The sequence below is a fragment of the Gavia stellata genome, chromosome 7 (assembly GCF_030936135.1).
Source record: "Gavia stellata isolate bGavSte3 chromosome 7, bGavSte3.hap2, whole genome shotgun sequence".
Taxonomy (NCBI): domain Eukaryota; kingdom Metazoa; phylum Chordata; class Aves; order Gaviiformes; family Gaviidae; genus Gavia; species Gavia stellata.
This window is the reverse complement of record NC_082600.1, coordinates 29,459,198-29,481,251: the sequence shown is the minus strand read 5'-3', so window position 1 is coordinate 29,481,251 and position 22,054 is coordinate 29,459,198. Positions and strand designations below refer to the sequence as shown.

General features: G+C 39.4%; 1 protein-coding gene across 1 annotated transcript in view; it reads left to right on the top strand.

Annotated features, from left to right (window-relative positions):
- Positions 1–22,054, top strand: part of PRORP (protein only RNase P catalytic subunit) — a 51,600-nt gene that overhangs the window by 6,524 nt on the left and 23,022 nt on the right. The window contains exons 3-4 of the mRNA XM_009808616.2: positions 2,591–2,723; positions 17,621–17,728. Coding sequence (XP_009806918.2) covers positions 2,591–2,723; positions 17,621–17,728 — 241 coding nt within the window. The remainder of the gene's footprint in view (positions 1–2,590; positions 2,724–17,620; positions 17,729–22,054) is intronic.

The window sequence follows — 22,054 nt, the reverse complement described above, 5'->3', positions numbered from 1 at the left end:
AGTTCAAACTATGCTCTGCTGGGTGAATATAGGCTTCTGAACAGAGCATGATAGAAAGGAAAAATGTGAAACATCAACAGCATATCCTGTATATGAGAGAAGCTTAAGTGGGAGCAAGTAGCATTGTTTGTCAGCCAGGAAGAACTAAAGACCTGTTCAGACTAAGCATCATTTTATTGCCTGCTGGAGAAGCTACTAGAATCTGCTTATTTTCTTGATACCGTGACTGGAGTGTCCAGCCTGGTGATGAAGATGCAAGCTGGATCTCATGTCTGATATTCTTGGCAGAAGTGCTTGAGAACAGACATGACTGACTGTGTATTTTCTTAGTAATTCTGACCATTTCTTTTTCCTTTTTCATGTAGTTATTAAAGAGTTAAGCTTAGAAAAATCTCTAGGTTTAACCCACAGTCAGAGATGCAAGTCAAGAAGTGTACCCATGAAGTCTATGTATATTTGTAGCTCATTGGTTTGTCTTTAGTAAGTGTATCTGCAAAACTTTCAGATAAGGTTTTAGGAAAAAAAAAAAAAGGTTAATATAGTTCACAATTCAAGCACAGAGGTGCAGGTTGTTTCGTTTCAGTCCTCCACTGTTACCCCACCTTACACGCTGGTTTTGTGCTGGGCCCAGAGGTTCATGGTAGTGATGCATGACATGTGTTTTTGACCTGGGTATGGAGTTATGCATTGTGTTGATTATGTGTTTAGTTGATGGGGGCTAACAGGAGAGACAACTAGGAAAGAAAAGAATGAACAAATGGGACATGGAAGCGATGCCGGTTCCAGTTTGATTTCCTTCAGACTATGTATTAGGGCAGAGGTCGTGACTGTGAGACATGAAAGAACAGAAAATGCTAGATGTTAAAAAATACCTTTGTTCTTTCTCTCAAGATATAGTTCTGGGAAATAATACAAAAATCCAGTGGTGGCCACAGAAGTTAGGCCTGTCCTGTTTTGCATCTTGGAATTACGTGTGTGCTGTGCTAGCCGACTGTAGGAACAAAAACCCAACTCATAGAAGTTGACATGATTTTCTTGGTTGTGGTTTGTTTTGATGGCCTTTCCCAGTGTTGGGGAGTTTTTGCAGCACTAGGTTGGTTAGAAAAATAGTTGGCCCTCTTGGCTGGCATGGATCTGTGTGTTCTCTGTAGCGTTGCCTCACTCATGCTGTTCTGGAAAATTTTTCAGGATCTGCTATGACATGCCAGCACTCTTCTTGCAGAAACTAAAGAGTTTGAGGTCTGTTTTTTCACATCCCCTATTGTTCTCTTCTGTAATCTTTTCTTTTATGGTGGATTTTCAGTCTCTTTGGTCTTCTAGTATTAAAAGCATGCATGAACAGATCAGTGGAGAGTTCTTGTGACAGACAAAACAACGTATGATTTGGAATTTGCAGGACCACAATTATTATGGCAGCTGCTGGCTCTGCAATGGGGAGACTAAGAGTACTGAGAAGTGATGACGGAGTGGTGTTTCTGGCTTTGGGAAATGAACACTAAATGATGGCATTGGTTGACTGTAGCTGCAGAGCTTTTTCATCTGCAGCAGTCCACATTTCTAGGTCCATGTGAAGATATTTAGCTCATGCTACAGACCGGGAACAAAAGTTTCTTAGCAATAAAGAAACAAGTAGTGATTAGTTGCCAGGAGATAGCAATGTAAAACTGCTTTCTGCTTGGGTGCAGTCAGCCTGATATTAGAAAATCTCTGGTGGAACTGAGCATCGTACAGAACACGTAGTACCAGTGTGACTTAGTGTTGCTGAGAGCTTTCAAAGCCAACAGTGTTTCTGTTTTAGTCATACTCTGCTCTCAGTCTGTTCACTTTGACCACCTTGGAGAGATCTGAACAAACAGTCTTAGCCTAGAAATAAGGGGAAGTCTGACAGCAAAAGACAAGTGGCACAAAGAAGGCACTCTTGCTCATGATTTGCTTTTCCAAACATACAGCAGATTTATGCTAAATCCCCTCCCTCCCCTCTCTGTCAGTGGCACAATAGTGGAGCATTTCACTGGTGCATTTTCTTGTTGTAACACTTTGGAATGGATTTATAGCTGGACCAAGGCTCCGTGGCCTGCCTGCTAGCTTCATCTAGTATGCCTACAGCTACTTCATATGTTCTGGCCAGGCCAGTGCACTGCATCACCTTCCCACATTGATATCTGGGCTGTATGTATCCATGGTGACTTTCCTGTGTGGTAGGGAAGCTTTCAAATATTAGAGATGTGGAAATTTGTGGTAATGCTGGGAATTGATCTCTCAAGGCCTAAATAAACGTTGGTGAATATTTAAATACTCCTTTCTTTTCCATGCTGTCATGCAGAGTTTTAGTCCTAAATCCTCTAACATCTCTAGAGTTAAATCTTTGATCCTGATCCCGCTAAATCACAAAAAAATATTTCTAGTGACTTTAGTAGGTTTTGGATGCATCCCGGAAAGAGTACAAATAATTTTCTGATGATTGTACTGTGTTGGAGTTCTTGTAAAGAATTGTGTTCATACACAGACACTCAATAAGTTAGAAAAATGTAAGGTATTTCTTATTTAAAAGCCTTTATTCTTTTATTTTCTTGTTTCACTATTACTACAGTGGACAGTGCCCAGTTTGCAACCATCAGTTGGAGGAAAGTGACCTCACTGAAGAGGAGTATAATAATCTCAGAGAAAGAATAATAAGGGACGTGATACATGGAACTGACACTTTTAGAAAGACAAGCCCACAGGTAGGTCTTGCACGCTGTCAGGTTCATTGTCTAGGAGGGTAATATACAATGAATATTCCGGTACTTTGAAAACATCACAGATCTTTTTTTCTGTGCTTTAAACATTAATACACTATTAGATATTGAAGTATCCTATGCATCTTTTTCATTTGTGTTCATAAAATGGGTCTGAATCTTGACCTCTTTCATATTGTCTTTGTTCTTATATTTTCAGTCAGCTGTTAATGAACACTGAAATAGTTAAAACTTTTTTTTTTTACATTAAAAAATTAAAAGGTGTGGAAATGTTTTAATCTTTCAAAAGCTAAATTTTAAATATGGAATAAAACCCAGTAACTAGAACAAAATAAGACATCTAGTATTTTGAGCTTGCAAAAAAAGTAGACATCCTAGTGTTTATTAAGTTCAGTATCATATTGGAAGCTTACATTTATGTGCTGAATATTTGATTTTTCAGTTGAGCAGCTGTTTGCCAGAAACAATAAAGAATGTATTTTCATTTTGTTCAGTCAACTTTCACAAGCAACCAACTACCCCTCAATTTTAAAGATACACTTTCATATTCATAATCACAGTATACATCAGGAGTATCAAGCTTTTCAAAGGTCCTTGTAAACATATGAGAGGGCGTAATTCCCAGACACTCTAATATATTGCAGTTCTATTTCTTACTCATTTTGTGTGATCAGTGGTTCAGCAGTATGAAGCGAGCTCCACTAGATGGAGCCCACGCCACACCTCAGGGCGCTTTTGCTTTACCCTTCTAAGTATTGATGTCATTTTGCTGCAGCTGGCACCACAGTTCTGCAGCGGTTCTGAAAATATGGAAGAGGACACCAGGTTTAATTCTTCAGGCTTTCTGCAGACACAGACCTTGTGCATGTGTCACAGTTAGTGCTGGGATACTTGTAGTGCATGCAGCCTATTGTTCAGACATTCCACACAGATTTTTCTCCTCGGTTCAGGACTTTCAGCTGTGAATTGTGCAGGGGAGTAAAATTATCCTTAAAAATGTAGCAATAATTTTAAGTATTTAATGGGTACTGGTGTTCTATAATATGATAAGATAAAAAAAATGTACGTTATTGCACACTGTACAACTAACTCTATCTGTTCTCTAAAAGCCTTTGTGAAAATTATGGTTGAGGTTGGTTTATTAAAGAAAGCAGCAACAACAAAACTTTTAATTCCTCAACCAGTTAACTGTCTAGTCTGTGAAGTTTCATTTCTGTTCCCTGTGATGACTGCTCGCTTAAAAATTTCAGATTTGTCAAGTACACAGGGCTAGATTAGCAGTACCAGTTGAAAGCAGGGAGATTTAGGAAGGGAGTTCCGGGTAACAGGACATTCATGCCCAAGCTGACCAGTAGTGGAAATTATGTTCTCCCTGTTTGAGAACCTGATTGATCAAAGGAATGCAATCTAATGAAACAAAGACTTAATACACTAATTTAAGTTTTGATGCCAGTAGATTTTTTTAGTCTGTGTGATAGCTGAAATTCCATCGTTTACCACTCTGGGGCCACCCATTTGCTAGTTCCAAATTGACCTTGTTCCAGTTCCATATTGGCAGGCAGTCACCAGGAGGCTGAATGGAGATGAATTTGGCGTGTTTACTGTTGGCAGTACAGATTAAAATCTGCTCCCTCAGTGAATTTTGAGCATGAATGTGGGAGTAGGGGCAAAACAGTGTCATGAGGTGTCAGAGGTTTCCAGAAATAAATTTGGGACTTCTTAGTTGCCTTTGTGCTGTGAAAGCAGACGTGTGGGGATGAAAATATGCTGCCCCTTTTAGGTATGCCAGACTGAGTGACTTCTCCTGCAGCCAGGGTTTTCCAGAGGGGAAACTAGGTGAAGAGGCTGAAAATAGGATGTAAGCAAATATATCTGAGAGGGGGTTTCCATTTTCCAGTCAGTCACTTTTTTGTAGTAGCTGCAATTCAAATAGAAAACTTACTAGCTTTCTATTCCTTCTTTTCTTTTAACTAGTTTTCTTTAGTGCATCTGTGTTTCTTGCAATTAAATGATTATTCAGGGAAACAGTTTGAGTTGTTTTGAGCTCCAGATGTTTTTTCCAACAATGTTTCAAATTGAATATGTAATGCATTTGGAATCTTTTTTTTTCCCCACTGAGGAATAGTCTTTTTTCTTACTATTGTAACAGCATCATTGCTTTATTTGATTTTTATTTCTCTCACTTAAGAATAAATGTGATCAGAATAGAAAATTAGGAGCGAAGAATTGCTTTGTTGAGGATCCCCCAAAAGTAGACTGTAGATTAAAAAAAAATAATATTTTTTGTTATTAGTTTTAGGAAAGAAAATCAAATAACTTAGGTTTGTACATCAGAATGGTAGTGAACACTATTTACAAATATGTTGAAAAGATGGCTTGCATGAACTATAAAACTGATCATCTGTGATAAGGAAATACCTGTTACACATTAAAAATAGACATCAGTAGTTGAACATAAAGATCTGAATTGAAAGGTCTATTAGGATGTCATATGATGATCTAATATAGCGAGCTGCAACCTTGCAGTCTGCCATAGAAAGAAAACAATTGTAACAACACTGTCACCTTTTGTACCAATGTCTGTATGATGTTTTCAGTCGGATGCCTGTTTACTCTGGCTGCATGTAATTGGGAGCTACGCCATTGAACCTGAGATGATATAATTGGTATATTGAGAGGCAGAATCAACTTTTGCTGTGATGACTTTCATGTCACAGCTGCTCCCAGGTGTTTCTCTCAAATACGCAAATGCAGTAATTTCATTCCCTTCATGGCTACTTCATACCCCTGATAAGCCTGAAAGGACTGTTCTGCAGGGGGAATGAAGCACATGGGAGATGTGTATGTGCTGTCAAGAAGGCAAGAAGAGATGGGTTTGTGGGCATGTAAAGTCCCTACACTGGATCTGGGCTAAGTGTGTAAAGGGGTTTTACATATTCTTCTAGAATATTAGAGACTGGAGCAGGGAGAGGAAGTGACCCATTCATCTCAGTGTTATTTTTGCAACTGAATGAGGTTGTGCTGTTTCCAAGGAGCCTTGAAAATAAGTTCTATCTCTTACTTTTAGATTGATGCCTTTTCTTTCTATAATGCTTTGGTTCTCCTTCCACATGTACCTGTTTCCAAACTTCATGATTTGTCCCAAAGCCCTGTGTGGTTTATGTCAGTCCTGTTCTGAATGGAGTAGTTTATTATTTCCAAAAAAACTATGTACTCCAAACTCTAAGAAAACTGTGTCTGACACAGTCTGCCCTAACCCCATCTGGCAGAGCCTTCACTCCCAACTTTCAGTGTGAACTTCTCATTCTTCTGCCTGCTTTGTTGACTCTCATGGGCTGAAGAGGAGAAAACCCCTTCCCAGCAAACAACTGATACTGTGTGCACGGTGTGGGCCACAGTCCAGGCTGTGTGTGCCATTTACCTCCTCTACCTCTATTCCCATACATGTTACCTCCTCCCTGTCACTGCCAGGGAGCAAAGACCTTTCTGAGGGGAGGAAACATGGAAGGAAGGAGAAGGCTGGGTGGAATTTCTCCCATGGGTTTGTGTGCCCCCTTCCCTTCCAGATATGCGCCACATTGCAGCAAAGGGATCAGATTCCCAGTTAAGTGTTTGTCCTCTACAGTAGGAGTGCAAAAATTTGGTACGTAGCTGAATGCTGCAAAGCCCCTTGCACTGGGATGGAGGCTGTTTTGGGCAGGAACAATTCCTGTGGTTTCTTCTCAGGTAGGAATGATTGAAAGTCTTCCTGTCAGTTCTGTGACAGGGTGGGTCACTTTGCTAGGGTTCAGTTTAAAATGACACCACCTGGATACAGACCTAGCTTTTGCAGGAAGCGTGCTGGCAGCTTTCTGTTAGTTCTAGAGAAGGATATAGGGGTGGTGAGCTATAATTAGGGTTAGGATTAGGGCTAAGCCTGGGCTTCAAGAGTAGAGGCTTCTGAGCTTGCTTGCTTTTTTTTCTTTTTTTTTTTTCTTTTTTTTCCCTTCCTTCATGTCATCTAGGAAGCCCAAGAATAGGATGAATGCTGAGGTTGGCTTAGATGAGCAAGTTATGACTAATTTTTGGCTGGATATGAGTTACTGGATTGTAGGTAGGCTGGGGTTTCAGGATAGCAAGGATGGAAGAATCTGTTATTGATGAATCTAGACAGTCCTGAAAGTGTGGTGTTTGGGGATTAGTGTTAGAGGTGGCATCAGTAAGGACAAATGTGTTATCTAGTCTGTGACAACACAGACCAAAAAACTTAGTTGTAACTGTTGCTTGACTGTAGGATGGTCAGTGCGGAACAGTTTAATTCTACAGGTTTTGCAGAACAGCAGATTGATGACTAAGTCCATTGTTCTCTTGTGGCTGATTTTAGTTATGGGAAGGATATGATGATTAGCTTGTGGATAAGGATAGGGTTAGCATTGCAATTAGAATTAAATACACTGATATCAAGCCTGAAGACTGCTGGATCATGAAGAGCCCTGGGCAGTCATAGGTCTGGGGAAACCTACAAAGCTGAGACACAACATTTGCAGATAGGGTTGAACAGCTTTTTTTTTCAGTTCTCTGCTAAATATGGGCCACTGGACTCAGTCAGGATAGGGTTAGTATTCAGTAGAGCAGAATCCTGCATTGCCTTAAGAGCCAGATTTGCTGCTAGATCTTGTAATATCCACAAGGATGAAAGAGAGCTGGTCTGAGTGAGGCTCAGGATTAGCTGTGGGTTTGGTTTTGCTAGAACTAGGGTTAGTCTGAGGTTCAGAAAGAACACTAGCCTCAGAGCCTGATCCACTACTGAATCTTGTAGGTCTAGTAAGCATAGAATAAAGACAGGTAATGGTTTATGGTGGGTGTTGAGACAATTGCAGTAGCAGAGTGCCCAGACAGAGTCTGAGAGCACCGCAGCCCAAGCTGCAGCATTTATCCTGCTTACTTTGTGTCCTGCCTCCATTTAATTCAGGGTTGATGTTACACTCTTCTTGTGATATGATCTGCTAGAGGGGAGGGAACTTCTGGAAGGAAGGAAGGAAAAGGAGGGGAAGAGGGGAGACCAAATGGGAAATTGGTGGTGAGAGACAAAGGCAGTTGGAATTTTCCAAGGTTTCTCTTGCATCTTCCCTTACCCCAGAGGCTCCTGATAATGGAAGCAAACAGAAGCACGGAGAGTCTTTTGGCAGGAGAATAAAAGACTGAGCTGCTTCCTTAGCAGCAAGAAATAGATCTAGATGAAAACATTATAAATTCGATGCATATTTCTTTCCCTCGATTACCTCAGTGTTAGAGAATCTTTCTTGGGGGTGGGTCAGATCTGGGGCGGTCCACAGTCTTCCTTTTCTTGATTCATACATAGCAAGGAATGAGTTGGGACTTTTTCAGGTCACTTGGTCTCCTTTGCCATCAAATGGTTGTGCAACAAAATTAGGCCACCCTGCAACACAAGAATGTTCCTTTCTTCTAATCTACTGTCTGAACTGTTTCGTTGTCCTCCACAGTCTTTTTAAACTAGAACTTTGTCACCACTGTATTTGGAAATTCTTCTAACGTGATACATTCTTCATATTCCAGATAGTGTAATCAAGTAAGAAAAAAATCTGGTTCTAATCTTATTTTTTTGAACACAAGTTTGGTTAAAATAGAGTTGCTAACCTTAACTTGTTTCTACTTTATATCATCTGAAGATGTTGCTAAGCAAAATACAAACATGGTTTGCTGATGCAGTGATTTTTTCTCAGATCTGTATCTTCCTTACATTAGCTAGAACGTATAGGAAGAAATAGAGAGAAATAGAAGAAACTGAAAAATTTCACCAACATTTAAGAATGGCATACCTTGATAAAGTATTTCTTTTTTCCTGTTCATTAGCTGATCACAGAGGCAGCCAGGACCATAAACATGAAGTCAGAACAGTAACTGTTAACTAAAGAATTAAACTAAACTGAATTAATCTGAGTAGCTAATTTCTAAGGAGATTATTTTACCAGTCCTTTACTTGCAGCTCATGCATTACACTAAGTAGGATCTTGAGAGATGTTTACGTAATGCAGACTGCATAAACTACCATCCTTTTTTTTAAGTGTTCTCTGTCTCTCAATGTTGCTAAGTTCTTTGATTATACTTCTAAAGTAAAATTACTGTGAGCACATGTTGATTGAAGATGCTTTGAAATGTTACCTCTTGGAACTTAGGCATTACCGAATGGTCCTTTACCATTTGGTACTTTGGTCCATTACCAAAGGTCCTTCTAAGGCAAGGAGCTGGTCTCCAGCAGTGGTCAAAACCAGATTCTTCTGATGCTGCAGAGGCCCATGTGGAATTGTCTAATATAGGGCTTCATTATAATTTATGATAATTAGAATGGCTTAACAAGTTATAATGATTTCATGTTATCTATCCAACACCTTATCTCTTAAGATTTGATTAGATTTGGTTTAGAACACCATCAATTTGATCAGATGTTTTCATTACACTGTGATGATCCTTTAAGTTGATACAGTTCCTCCATAGAACTGTAGAATATAAGTGTACTTTTTTCATATAGTACTCATTGTTTCATCTTTCTGATGCTAAATTTAATTTGGTTTTGTATTCGTTGTTGGTTTGGCTTCTTCTGTGCCATTCCCTTTCTTAAATACCTGTAAAATATTTCATATACATGGGAATTAGTACAGAACTTTGAAAGATGCTGCTAATTTTTTAGCATGATCCTTTGTTTTTTCTGCCCTTTTAAAATGCTATAACTAGTTCAGTGTTTTAGTAGCTTATTATGAAATCTTGTGTCAGGTTTTTTTAAAATCTAAGTAGTGCCAGCTGGTTCTATTTTACCTACATTTTCATTGACACAAGGAAAGAATTTTTAGACACTCTTTTACAAAAGGTGTGCATATTAAACTCTACCAGATCATATTATTCCAGAAGGTTTGCACAGTTTTTGGTGATCGGTTCAACCATATTATAGTGTACAGATGCTGGGTGCATAGGTTTATAGTTCTCTGGATTGTTCCTAGAAATATTAAAATAGGGGTAGAGCATGTCATGCCATTCAGTCCCCCAGAACAGCTGGTGTTTCTGTTGAGATTGCAAATGCTAGTTAGCATAAGCATTTGGTGGCAGCGTGATTTTTAAACTAGCATAACTAGCCTTACCACCCTGCCAGCTGTTCATTCCTGCCCCCTTTGGCCCTTGCAAGTGTGCCAGGAAACAAGTGAGTATTGCCTTATGGTAAGCAGGGGACAAACCTAGATGACAAAATAATGTTTTGTTTTCTTGTAGGTGTGTTTTCAGCTAGATCAGTTCCTTGTTTAGATTTGCTTCATACGTTTGTACCAGCATAGCAGAGAAAGCAGCATGGAGGTATATCCGGCTGTCTGATATTCATTAGCCATCTTTCCACATGGATGTTATGGACTGTCTGTAACTAAGTGCTAGTCTGCCTCACTTGGGATGCTGTCTTTTCTATGCAGTTCATGATGCGTTGCTTTTCTGTTATTTCCCTGTCTTTCTGTAATGCCCATTACATTGTATTTAAGCATTCCAGTCAATCTTTTCCTGGTTTTGCATTCTGTTAGGTGGTTTGCCTTAAGATGAAAAGGTTCCAAAATAGTGTTTTTAATTTTGAAAGCACTGTGAATTCAAAATATTTCTGCCTTTGCAAGGTTTTTTTTGTTTGTTTGTTTAAAAAGAAAGCTTGGTATGGTCCATTTCTGTACTCTTGTATTTAGGATGGCAGCCTTGCAAAGATGAGGGCATTTTTCCACTGAGGACAGCAGCACAAACTGCTTGTTCCTCCCTCCATGTTAATTGTGCTCAGGAAGGACGTTTCAGAAGTGCAGTGCCTGGATTGTTGAGGTCCAAGTTTTGCATTGGCCTTATGACTGACCCTCTCCTGTCTGATGTAGGCAGGCAGCAACAAGTCCTGCGACACTGCCTGCTGTTGACTGAGGATTACGAACAGGCAACCCAGAGCATGTCGCAGCCAGGTTGTCGGTGTGCCTGCGAGTACCTTCCTGTTTGTGATGGTATCTCTGAAGGCTACAGCCACAGGAGTTTGTGACTCCTGGATTATTTGTTAACTTTAGAAGCATATAACAGAGGGCAATCAACTTGTATGCAGTCCAGAGTATGTAGTAGTACCATACCCAATACTGAGAAAAGCCTTCCTGCTCATAAGGGTTCGAAGGGGATTTCCAAGCTTTGAAACTGTGGGGGAAATATTCAAACCCTTCAGGCATAGCAACAAACAGATTGCAGAGTGCTCCAACAAGGCGCCTTAAAAAAATTGGCTGGATTTCAGTTTGACAGCTGAATTTTATTTCTCACACTCTAATGCTCATTCCTGTGTTTTTCTTCTAATACCAAAAAACATTGCTGAGAACAAAGCAACCCCCATCACCTTGTATCTTATGACACTGTTAAAAAGTGAATGTTTTCACTTCTCTAAAAGCTGCTCTTATGGTGTTGAAAAACATGCTGTTTGATACTTATGGTAGAGTTACATAATACTTAAGTGTGGATTAATATTCTGTTAATTAGAACTTGCTCTTTCCTTGCACTTGAGTATATGCCATTTAATGTGGAGAGGGGAGGCACTGCTTTTTCTCTGGTACAAAGCCCAAACTCTTGTGAATGCTTCTGGAAACAATATAGGTTGAATACTGTAGCTTTGTACTTTTAAATTTGACTTCAGTGTCTCTCCACCATTCCTGATGAGTGAGCATAAACTTTATTGTTTAGAAGAAGTGATGAGCAGCCTTTCCTGCAGTGATTTTAATAGGTTTTGGTAGGATTTTTTCTTTTTTCTTTTTTTTTCTTTCATTTTTTTCAAATTCCATGTGTTGGCATGAACATAATAGCCTTTCTTGTATTTAAAAGTCCTCTATGGCTTTGCTCATGTATCTCCTTTGTATCTTGTATTACTTTGGGTTTTGGCATTTAGATCAGTAGACATTTTGGATTGTTGAAGAATTTGAGCAATACCATGATTTTATTTCTAGCTGCCAACATGTTTCCTATTTAGACTTAAGGAGAAAAATGCTCATGTGATCTAATGTTTCTGTGATCTGAAACTTGTCATATCCTTAGATCTGTTATAGATGTTAAAATTATTTCAAAATACTGATTTGAATTACTCTCATTGCTCTTATCAAAGGACACGCTTGTTTAGCTATGTTTTCTCTGTTTTGTCTTCAATTGTGATGTTTATTTCTATGTTATATTTAACATGGTAAATCTGTAAATACTAACAATGAATTTCTTCCCTCGTTTTTGTTGTGCTTTTGAGGCTTGTTGTCTGTGTACTGGTACTGGAAGAAAAACATACATTTCTGTTTATAAATGTATTTACAGAAGTTGAAATAGTATTAATACGCTTACCGAAAAGCCCTATTTTCAGATCTATTATCTATTGCTATTTCAAATATTACTGGCTGTGTAAGCCAGACTTTTGAAGTCTGAGGTCACCCTTTTTTTTAAATTATTTTTTAAATTAACAGTTTAAAATAGCAAAAACAATCTTTTTTTCTTTTACAAACAATATTTCCTATACTTCTGGTTTTTAAAACCAACCTCTACCTCTTGTTTTGCTGCAATACCCCAGGTTGAGAGATAAATCTCGTAAAATGTTGTTGTTTCACAATCCAGTAAGTTAGCATAGTCAGTGCTACCTACGGGAAAAGGTGATCCCAGTAGTTTCACTTGCTACCAGTCTCATTCCTTTCACTTACTACCAGTCTCATTCCTATTCCATGTCCTGGCTGAATTTTCATGCCAGGACAAACCTCTGTGTTCTGACCTGAACAAGGGGACTGGTGCAGGCTAAAGACTGTTACATTGGCTCAGTTCACGTTGGCTCAGTTCACCATCCACTTCAGTCTTTCTCCTTGGGCCAACGAATGTGTGTGCATAGGTAGAGGAGGGGGCAAGGCTAGGAATGAATGGCTGAGGGAAGGGAGAAGGTAGAAACACCCCATTCTGTGGCAGCACCAGTACATACCAGTATAAAATGATGGTGAAATAGCACGAGTCATGCAGCTGCTGTGGAATACCAAAAACATGCAAGACTGTTTTCTGCTTTTGTAGAGATATGAATGGGCTTGAGCCATCTACATGCTAGTGGGTAAACAAAAAATTATCTTAAATGTCTTTAATTCTTCACATCAAGGTAAATTCCATCATGGGTTTGTTATGGCTGGCTTTTACTTCCAAATCAATTTAATCAGTGTGGTGTCCATTTGCAAAGAAAAGTTTTCTTAGTAGAAGGTGCGGTGAATCATTTCTAACCATTGCGTAGTTGGCATTCCCCTATTTTCCCAGCTAAGCAATGAATGAAATCAAGTGGGTTTTTTAAAATTCCCTTTTCTTTTGTATGTTGTGTGAGACAGGATATCACTGGAGCCTCCCGTGAGGACCCTGCTGCATTGTGTGTATTCCTGCTCCAGGGAGGCACATTCACACAGTGCATGGGCTGCTGGGGGAAGTCTTGCAGTGAGGTAACAGCCTTGCTGTATTGCAACACTTTTCTGTGGCTCCCAAGCATTTAAGAGGGACATGTCAATAAGCAATGCTGAATGTGTTTTTAAAAGTTTTGTCCCTTCAGTTGCCAACTCTGTTGAAGCGAGTTTGAGTAGCATTTCCAAGGCTGGGAAACTTTGTGAGATGAACCTGGTCAGAACAAGTTAGAAATCAGTGTAAGGTTTGCTGTGTTTGTTTTGGTGATCTTACCTGGGGAGAGAGAGAGAGAGAGGTTTTGCTACTTGTTGGTATGTTGAAGGGATTCATCAGAAGTGCCCCTTGTTGTGTTCAGCAGGATGTTTCCATGTAAACGTTCCCGCATCATATGCAGGGGTTTGTATAGATCACGCGTTGCATTCTCCCTTTGGAAGGGGAAGCCTGTGAGAATAGCTTGCTGCTTCTTGCCTAAACCAACCTTCACATCATCATTGTACTGCATTGATGATTATTGTGTCTGGCTTCTCTTGATCTCTAGCTGCTCTACTTCATTTACTGCTTATAAAGAAGATCTTAAATTTCTTATTACAGTTGGCTAGTGAGGGAAATATCTTTAGAGAATTGTGGGTGAATCATCTCTTTATTACTGTGACTGTAAGTAAGATCTGTGTAAAATCCAGACAGATCCTGATCTTTGACAGATCAGCATCCTTTGAATTACATATTTTCTCTTTTTGTGGTGGGTTGACCTTGGCTGGATGCCAGGTGCCCACCAAGCCGCTCTATCACGCCCTTCCTCAGCGGGACAGAGCGGGACGGGGCGGTGGGGGGTAGGGAATAAGATGGAAAAAACTCATGGGTCAAGATAAAGGCAATTTAATACAGCAAAAGCAAAGGCCGTGCATGAAAGCAGAGGAAAACAAAAGATGTATTCTGTACTTCGCATTAGCAGGCATTGTCCAGCCACTTCCCAGGAAGTAGGGCTTCAGTACGCATAGTGGTTGCTCTGGAAAGCAAATGTAATAATAATGAATGCCCTCCCCCCCCGCCCCTCCTTTCTCTTAACTTTTATTGCTGAACAGATGTCATATGGTATGGAATATCCCTTTGGTCATTTGGGGTCAGCTGTCCTGGCTATGTCCCCTCCCAAGATCTTGCCCACCTCCAAGCCTACTGGTGAGGGGGAAGTGTTGGAGAGACAGCCTTGATGCTGTGTGAGCACTGCTCGGCAGTAGCCAAAACACTGGTGTGTGATCAACACCTTTCTAGCTACCAATGCAAAGCACAGCACTACGAGGGCTGCTGTGGGGAAAATTAACTCCATCTCAGCCAGACCCAATACACTCACAGTGTAAGTCTGTGTGTGTTTGAATAACCCTTTCTACTGCATCTGGATGACATAGCCTGCTGCTTATTCCCAGGCTTTGTCCTTTTCCTTCCTTGTGTCCGGAGAGGATGGGAAATACAGTGACTCAAAAACTGTCTCTCAGGGGAGCAGACCTGGATCTTTTCTGTCTGTCTTCATGGTTTTTTTGTCTGGAAAAGGAAAGGAGCACTCTTGTGTGTTGTTGGGGAAGTATGGATGGCGAGGAGAAAATGAACTGATCCTTGGGGATTTTTAGTCTGTCTAAGACTTTTCACTGGAGTGTTCTGTATTTGGTGACATAAATTAAACTTGGCCGTTTGTCTTCTGCACTTATTCTGCTGTTAACTCCTCATCTCCCTGTGTGGGTAAGAGCCTCCTGTGCCAGCAAACCACCTCTCCCTGTATTGCCCAGTTTACTGGTAGGAAGACAAAACAATTGAGAGGCTGGCAGGGGCACGCTGTCAAGCATCCGTTGAGAACTGAGTAGGAGACATGGACAGGTGGGATGGCCAAGGGAACGACACTGAAAAGGCTGTGGCATCTCCCCAGCTCCAAAAGTAAATCCGAGAGCCAAGAGCTGGCTTCTGAGAGGTGCTGAGCCTATCCTTGTGCCTCTTGGAGGACCCTCCTGGCAGCTCCTGCACTATCTGCCCTGCTGGGAGAGGAGAGGGAGCCAAGCAAAGAGTGGGCAGAGGGGAGCACTGACTCACCAAACTCCTCTGCTTGCTCCCCCAATTCGTGCTGTGGTGTTCCCTTGACAAAGCACTCTAGTCTGCCTGTCAGGGAAAACCCATCCCTTCAGGAACTGCTCTAGAATTATTGTCACTTGAAATAAAATACCACTTTAGAAATTCTCCACAAATTGTTTGTTTTGTATTGAACTGAGCCCTTGAAGACAAGATTACATGTACATTGTACTTTATAAAAATGTCTACTTGACTGTAACCATGTTAACCATGTTATTTGAAATAATGTTGGCATTTGTTGGCATTAGGAAAACAACGCTCTGTTGGATTGTTTATCATATGTTTTCATCTGCTTCCGCTTTCTTTTGTCTTTTCCATTTTCACTCATCTTTGTCTCAAAACTGTCATATTTTACCTTCATTTGGTCTCTGTGTGTTTTCCTTCTTTTTATCTTTCCCACTTTTCAGACAGCCATCCAGTATTACAGTGATGACTCATCTGATTTTGAACCATGGGGAAGTCCACTGGATGGCATAAGCCCAGAAGTCAGGAATCCTCATTTTTTGGTTTTGCATTTGTTTCTCCTCCTGCTCCCTGCCACCACCTTTGCTAGTGGCTTCCTTTCCGTGTCTTGGTGTTGCTGTCAGACAGCAATGAGAATATTTATTCATCTATATAAAATACATTGAGACTGGGGCTGGGGGACAGGGGAAACACTTTGCAAGCGCCAACTATTTCTTTTTGTTTAAGATGATAATTTTCTTGCCCGGCTTTTTATACTTTCTCACTAATACCATTTATTTAAGCCATGGAGAAATGCAAGATCCCCTAAAACGCAATTGACTCTGGTGGTGCTAGACTGCTAGGTGTTGTCTGTGTTCTTGTCAGTGTGCTTTTGACCAGTACACCTCTGTTCACTTGGAAATTATACCTGAAATTTTAACATCTGAGTGAGGCATCTTTACCTCATTTGATTGGTTTGTACTCTTAATACAAGTAACCCTTTTCCTAGTATAATTTGTCATAAGCATTCTGACTAGATTTGAAGTTGGTGGTCATGTTTTACTGCCTGACAGCAATGTATTTTCTGGACAAATCTTTCTTTCATTCTTTTCTCCGAGGAAGAATTGTATATGCTGTATAGGATTTTGTTTGGGTGCTGAGATAATGTTTTTTCTTTAGACTTACATATTGCTATATGACTACATGGGAGAAGGCAAGATTAGACGAGTGCTTGTTGAATTTTGAGCAGAAGTCCTGAAATTTGCAATTGTTTTGACTTCCTATGAAAGTTCATTTATAGCCTTGGTCTGTGAAACCTCTGTTACCCAGTAAGTCTTACCTGTTACTAGAAAGGTCATTTATGAAACCAGGTCACTGCCCACCAGGATGGCTTAGGGCTCCTGTGCCTATTCATTGTGGGATGTGGCTTGATGGGCATGGTGCTGTGTGGTGTTGGGTGGGTTGGTTTTTGGTGTGTTGTGGGTTTTGGTTTTTTTTGTTGTTGTGGTTTTTTTGTTTTTTTTTTTTTTAAAGGTTGGACCTGATGATCTTACAGGTCTTTTCCAGCCTTAGTGATTCTGTGTGATTTCTGTGTGATTCTATTAAAAACATTCAGAAGCAGGAAGTAGAAATCTAATGCAAGTGTCTGCTAAAAGCACTAAATCTTTCCTCAAAAATCAAGGGAGGAATTCCTGAAGTTTTTATTATGACTTTGTATTCTGTTTTCCTCCTATGGGGTCTCAAGCCTAAAGCAATGTGGTTTTCCTTCTATTGGAAAAACTGGATGGATGCTGTTGGTTTGCTCAATCACTGCATTTCTGACCTAGTAAGAAAGTTCATTGTTTTGCTAGCTTTAAAGCTGTGTGTTTCTCACAAATGGAGTGCTGTGTTTCTAAATTAATGTTTATTTAAATATGTCTGTTATCCAAAGACTGGCATTCAGAGATTTCGGAATTCTTACAGAGAAAGTAAATACAATGCTTATTTTACATTTGGAAATGTTAAGAGTTAGTGGTAGTGTCACAGTCTACTAGTATGTAAAGTTGCTTTGTCTTGCAGCTGTTGTGTAACAACAGCTACAACATGTATCTTTATAAAAGTGTACAGTTTGGATTAAAATTTTGAAAATCTGGATGATTGTAAAGTTTTGCTTTTCAGTTGTAATATAATTTAAAATTATATTGGAAGCATCCACTGTAGCACTTCTGGCTTTTAAAGATTTTTTTTTTTTGTGGTTGTTTTAGCAAATATGCAAGTAAAGATGTGAAATGTAGCCAACAAAGGAAAAGTGAGTGACTTAGGCTTTGTTTCATTTTTTAATAAAAACTGAATTAAATCTGTTTCTGTTAAACTCAACATACTCTTCCCCCTGCTTGTTTGTTTATTTATTTCAGGAATTTGAAGCCTTTCAAACATTTGTGGAAAGTCGACTTCCGTTTGATATTGTTATTGATGGACTCAATGTTTCCCACATAAAACCCAGAAAGATGCAGTGTGAAAATGTAAGTGCTGGTTAAATATTCATTAAGAGTTTTGTGTATACTTAGGCTGATTGTAAAATAATTAGTGCCTCATTATTACTTATCCTCTTGAGAAACTGATCAAACATTTTTGTAGCACGTGTTACAATGAAGTTCGAAGTGTTATTTAGACTTCACAAACTAAAAATATTTAGTGGGAATATGATTCTTACATATTTGACTGTGTTAGCTGTAAAAAATCATACCCAAATTTCCCCCTGTATGCAGTGCTCATAGTTACAGCTAAGTTATTGATAATAACTTTATTAGGGCATATGTTGTGTGTGTATGTTTTCATAATAATAGGGATTTGGGGGAACAGAGTAAATCTACCATATAGAAAATTCAGTCTAATATAGTTATGCTGGTAAGAGTTCTTAAAATAACCCCTTACTTAGTACAAACCTCATCCTGTACAAGTTTAAACTTTATTTCACTTCCTATTGCCTTAAGCATTTGAGTTCTGTTGTTACAGGGGCAGCTCAAACTGGCTTCAGTTCTTTCCATTTGGTGATTTTTAGAAGAATAATCCTGCTTTTTTACTGATGCTTATTTCTGTGAATTCTTAGCACTCCCCTTTAGCATGTCACTAAGAAATGGCTTAAGGCTTTATTTTTTTCCATCAAATATTTACTTTAAATTAGAAATGACAAAGTAGCTGCTCACATGTATTCCAAAGCCAGAATTTAAATTTTCATGCTCTTAAAATTAAAACTGTTATAAATGAGCTTGATAATAAAGGAAGTAATTTACTTGTAGTAATTACAAGAAATATGTTTTTGTTCTAAGAACTACTTTAAAACTATTCTTAAGAAGCAGGATATGCTTTCATATATGTAGATAAAAGCAGTTGAGCTAGGGAGGTTAGATAAACTTGCTGAAAGATATTTATTTGAGAGCTGCAGTGAAGTTTCATGAAATGCTGGCTAATGAAGAGGGTACTTTCCTTACTATGAAAATAGAAAAGGAAGTCTACAAGTTGTTTGCATGGGATCAGGGAGGAAGTGTTGAATATCTGCGAAGAATCTCAGGCAGCATGTAGTGGCACAATGTTTTAAGACTTAGAAAGACAGATCTGTGCTGCCAAAGAAGGGGAAGAGAAACAAACAAACATCTTCCTCAGTGCATACCTGTCCTGGTGTGGGAACTCTGAACAGGATCCTGAATGTTCTGTAAAAGCTGGAAGCAATGGAGAAAAGAGGCAGCCTGGTTTTGCAGGATAATTACTGCTGATTTCTGATCAGAGATCTTACTGTGAGGCATTAGCATGCTGAGCAGCATAAACTGCCTTTGAGTTCCTCCTTTGCTTCTGCTGTATTGGAAGGACTTTGGGATCCATGACGTCAGCGGGCTCCAGAAGGACTGTATGGAGGCAACAACTTTCCATTTAGGTTGTTGCATCCAGATACAGGTCAGATCTCTGGAATCCCACGTATTTACAGATTAGGATGATTTTTAGGAAGGTCTGCCTTTTCTTCCTGCACAACAGAACAGTAACTTGGGTTTACCTCATCTTACCTCCAAAAGAAGATCCTCTTAGCTAAAATGTACTTGTTCTACAAGCTATGTTGCTGTTGTTTGTTACTGCGTTTTGTCATGCACAAAAAATTTTAATAACTGGAGCTTCTGCCAGCTCATCTTTTGCTGCTCCTGTTATCTGGATCGTGTTTTTAAGAGTGTGAAGTCATTACATGGGACAGGATGGACATGGACATTACTCCTGCCTTATACCTGTAGATATTCACTGGCTGAATAGTACCTTTGTGGCATGGGAGGTGTATATTTAAGCAACAAAATAGCTCCTTCACTGCCCAAAAGAAATACTCTTCTAGACATATGAACTACTAAAGACTTTTTCCTATATTGAGCCTCTCTATTCATTGAGATACTTTTAAATTATTTTTTATGATAGCTGTCTATACACGATTACAGTATTAACTATTGAGTTTACAGGTTTTTTCCAACGGGAAACATTGTTTAAATGTGAGGTCATGCTGGATGCTAGTGAATCCTCTTTTTATTTCTTCACGACTCTGAACTCCTGTGTTGTAACGTGTCAGGAAAGGACTGTGTCTTTGTTCTTATTTTGGATACTTCTGACAAGAAGCATGTATTCTTGTTTTCTTACTCTTTTTTTCAAGACTGCTAAAAACAGTAAGAAAAAAAAACCACAACCAAACCCGCAAAGCAGAGCAATCCTTTCTTCTGTCTCCAAACTTTTCTTCCAGATGAGGGAAGGGAAGGCCACGGGAATCTCTGCATGTGTTGCTGACAAGTAGTGCCCCATTTGTGAATGCTGACCTCTCTGAACGCTGTAGCCTGTCCTCTGAGGGCTGACTCTGCCACAAAACATCCTCTTGTAGAGGCTGCTATCCTCACGCCAGAGGCAGCTGAATGGAAAATGTGGAGTGGAAGGTCTGGAGTGTTCACAGCCTGCCTTATTAAACTCTTCAGTGTACATAGGGAAACATAATGCAGAACTGAGAGGATGGAGAGGAGAAATAAATGCAAGAGAAGCTGGCGTCAGAGCACGAAGGATGGAAAACAGCTAAGAGTGAGGGCTGCTGAGGTCAAGCTGGCTGGCTAGGTCAGTGTGACTGTCCCGCTTTGAAGGAGTGGGGCATGCTGTGACTCGTTAGTGACCTCTTCTGTTCGACTTGAGAGATAATAATAAAGGAGCAGTATTTCGAAGGACCTGTGTTAAAAGCTGCCCAACCCGTGTTTTACTTGTCAAAAAGCTAGATTATTTTAAGTCTCCAGGTGGCAGTCAGTCTATGCTCTTTTCAAGGGTTCATTACTGGAGCTGTTAGACCCAGTCAGGATATTGTTTTATAAACTTTCCTGTTCCAGTGTATAGTTAGTATGCAGTGGTGGTTGAAAGAGAAAATTAGATTGTTGCTCTCCATTTATAACACACTGTAAACATTACTATGTGCAAATTGTTAGGTTTTTTGGACTATGTCCTTTATGTGATTTAGAGAGAATAGCAAAACAAAGGGCATTGTTAAACACAGGAGAAGGCCTAAGATTTATGTGACAATAATATGGTAATTTAAATGCATTCTGGTCTTTATTTAAATTTAACAAAAAATACTGTTCCACTTTGTGATTTCACTTTAAGAATTGTAACTGTTTTGCTGAAGACCAATTCTAGCTAACTCTTAGTCATATGATTAAAATAAGAAAACATTGATAAAATATTCCTTTCCTTTTTCAAACATCCTAACATTTGTAATTCCATTTAGGCATTCCTTAGGCATCTTGGGAAGGGGGCTGGGTTGTGTGGGCAAGGCACGAGTACCTTGAGGGATAAGAAGAGAAGGAAAAAAAGCAGAAGTTAAAGGAATGATTTTTACTCATTTAATCCCCAAAGTGTTCTGACATTCTGGAAAACTAGGTATGTGACTTCCAGTAGCTCTAAGCAACTTCAGTCCTCACAGCCAGCACTTACTTAGCAGATCATCATGAATATTATTGACTTGGCAGATTTACAGGAATATTCTGTGGCAATTTCTCTAGTATATGACACTCTCAGTTTGTAATTAGAATCCCCTTTTTCTTCAGGTTGGTTTTATACTAGGTCTGTTTCCTGGCACAAATCACTATGTGGCTGCATCAATTATTGACAAAAAGAGGAAGCAGCACAAGTGTGGGAACAAAGATTTTTGAGGGCTAGGGAATGGTGAGATCATCTGTTTTGAGGGCACTGCACACACGGTGACTGTAAAACTGTAATACTGGGTATTAGCTGGCACCTCTTTTCAGCCCTTTGCTACCTTACTGCAGCATTTTAAATTAGACATTAAAGTTGACTCCTAATTAAAAGATATTACAGAATCGAAATTATTTTTGCTATATAATCCAGACAATAGAAACAAACTCCCATAAAGTGTAAAATCAGTCTTGTCTTTTTCCAGATTTTTGTGCATTCTACTGCTGTTTAAGACTGTACCTGATGCGTATTTGCCTTGATGAGTCAGTCACTGTTTGTACTGCAAACAAGGTAGTTTATAAACTGAGATATCCTTGCAGTTTAACTAAGCAAAGTTGATTCAGGCTGTATTATGACGTTGAGTTAATCCTTTCCTCCAGATGTATCTAATTACATAAATCCTTAGCTAGCACAATGACACATGGGACTCCCTGTCCTCTGCTGTCGTAACTCCCTGTAGTGCCCCCATCTTTCACCTTGTAAAGGTCAAGAGAGGGAATTTCCACACACTAATTGTCCGGTTCTCTTAGTAAACACAAACTGTTACATGATTCTTAAATGTATTTTTTCCTGTTTATCACAATTTTCTGTAGAAG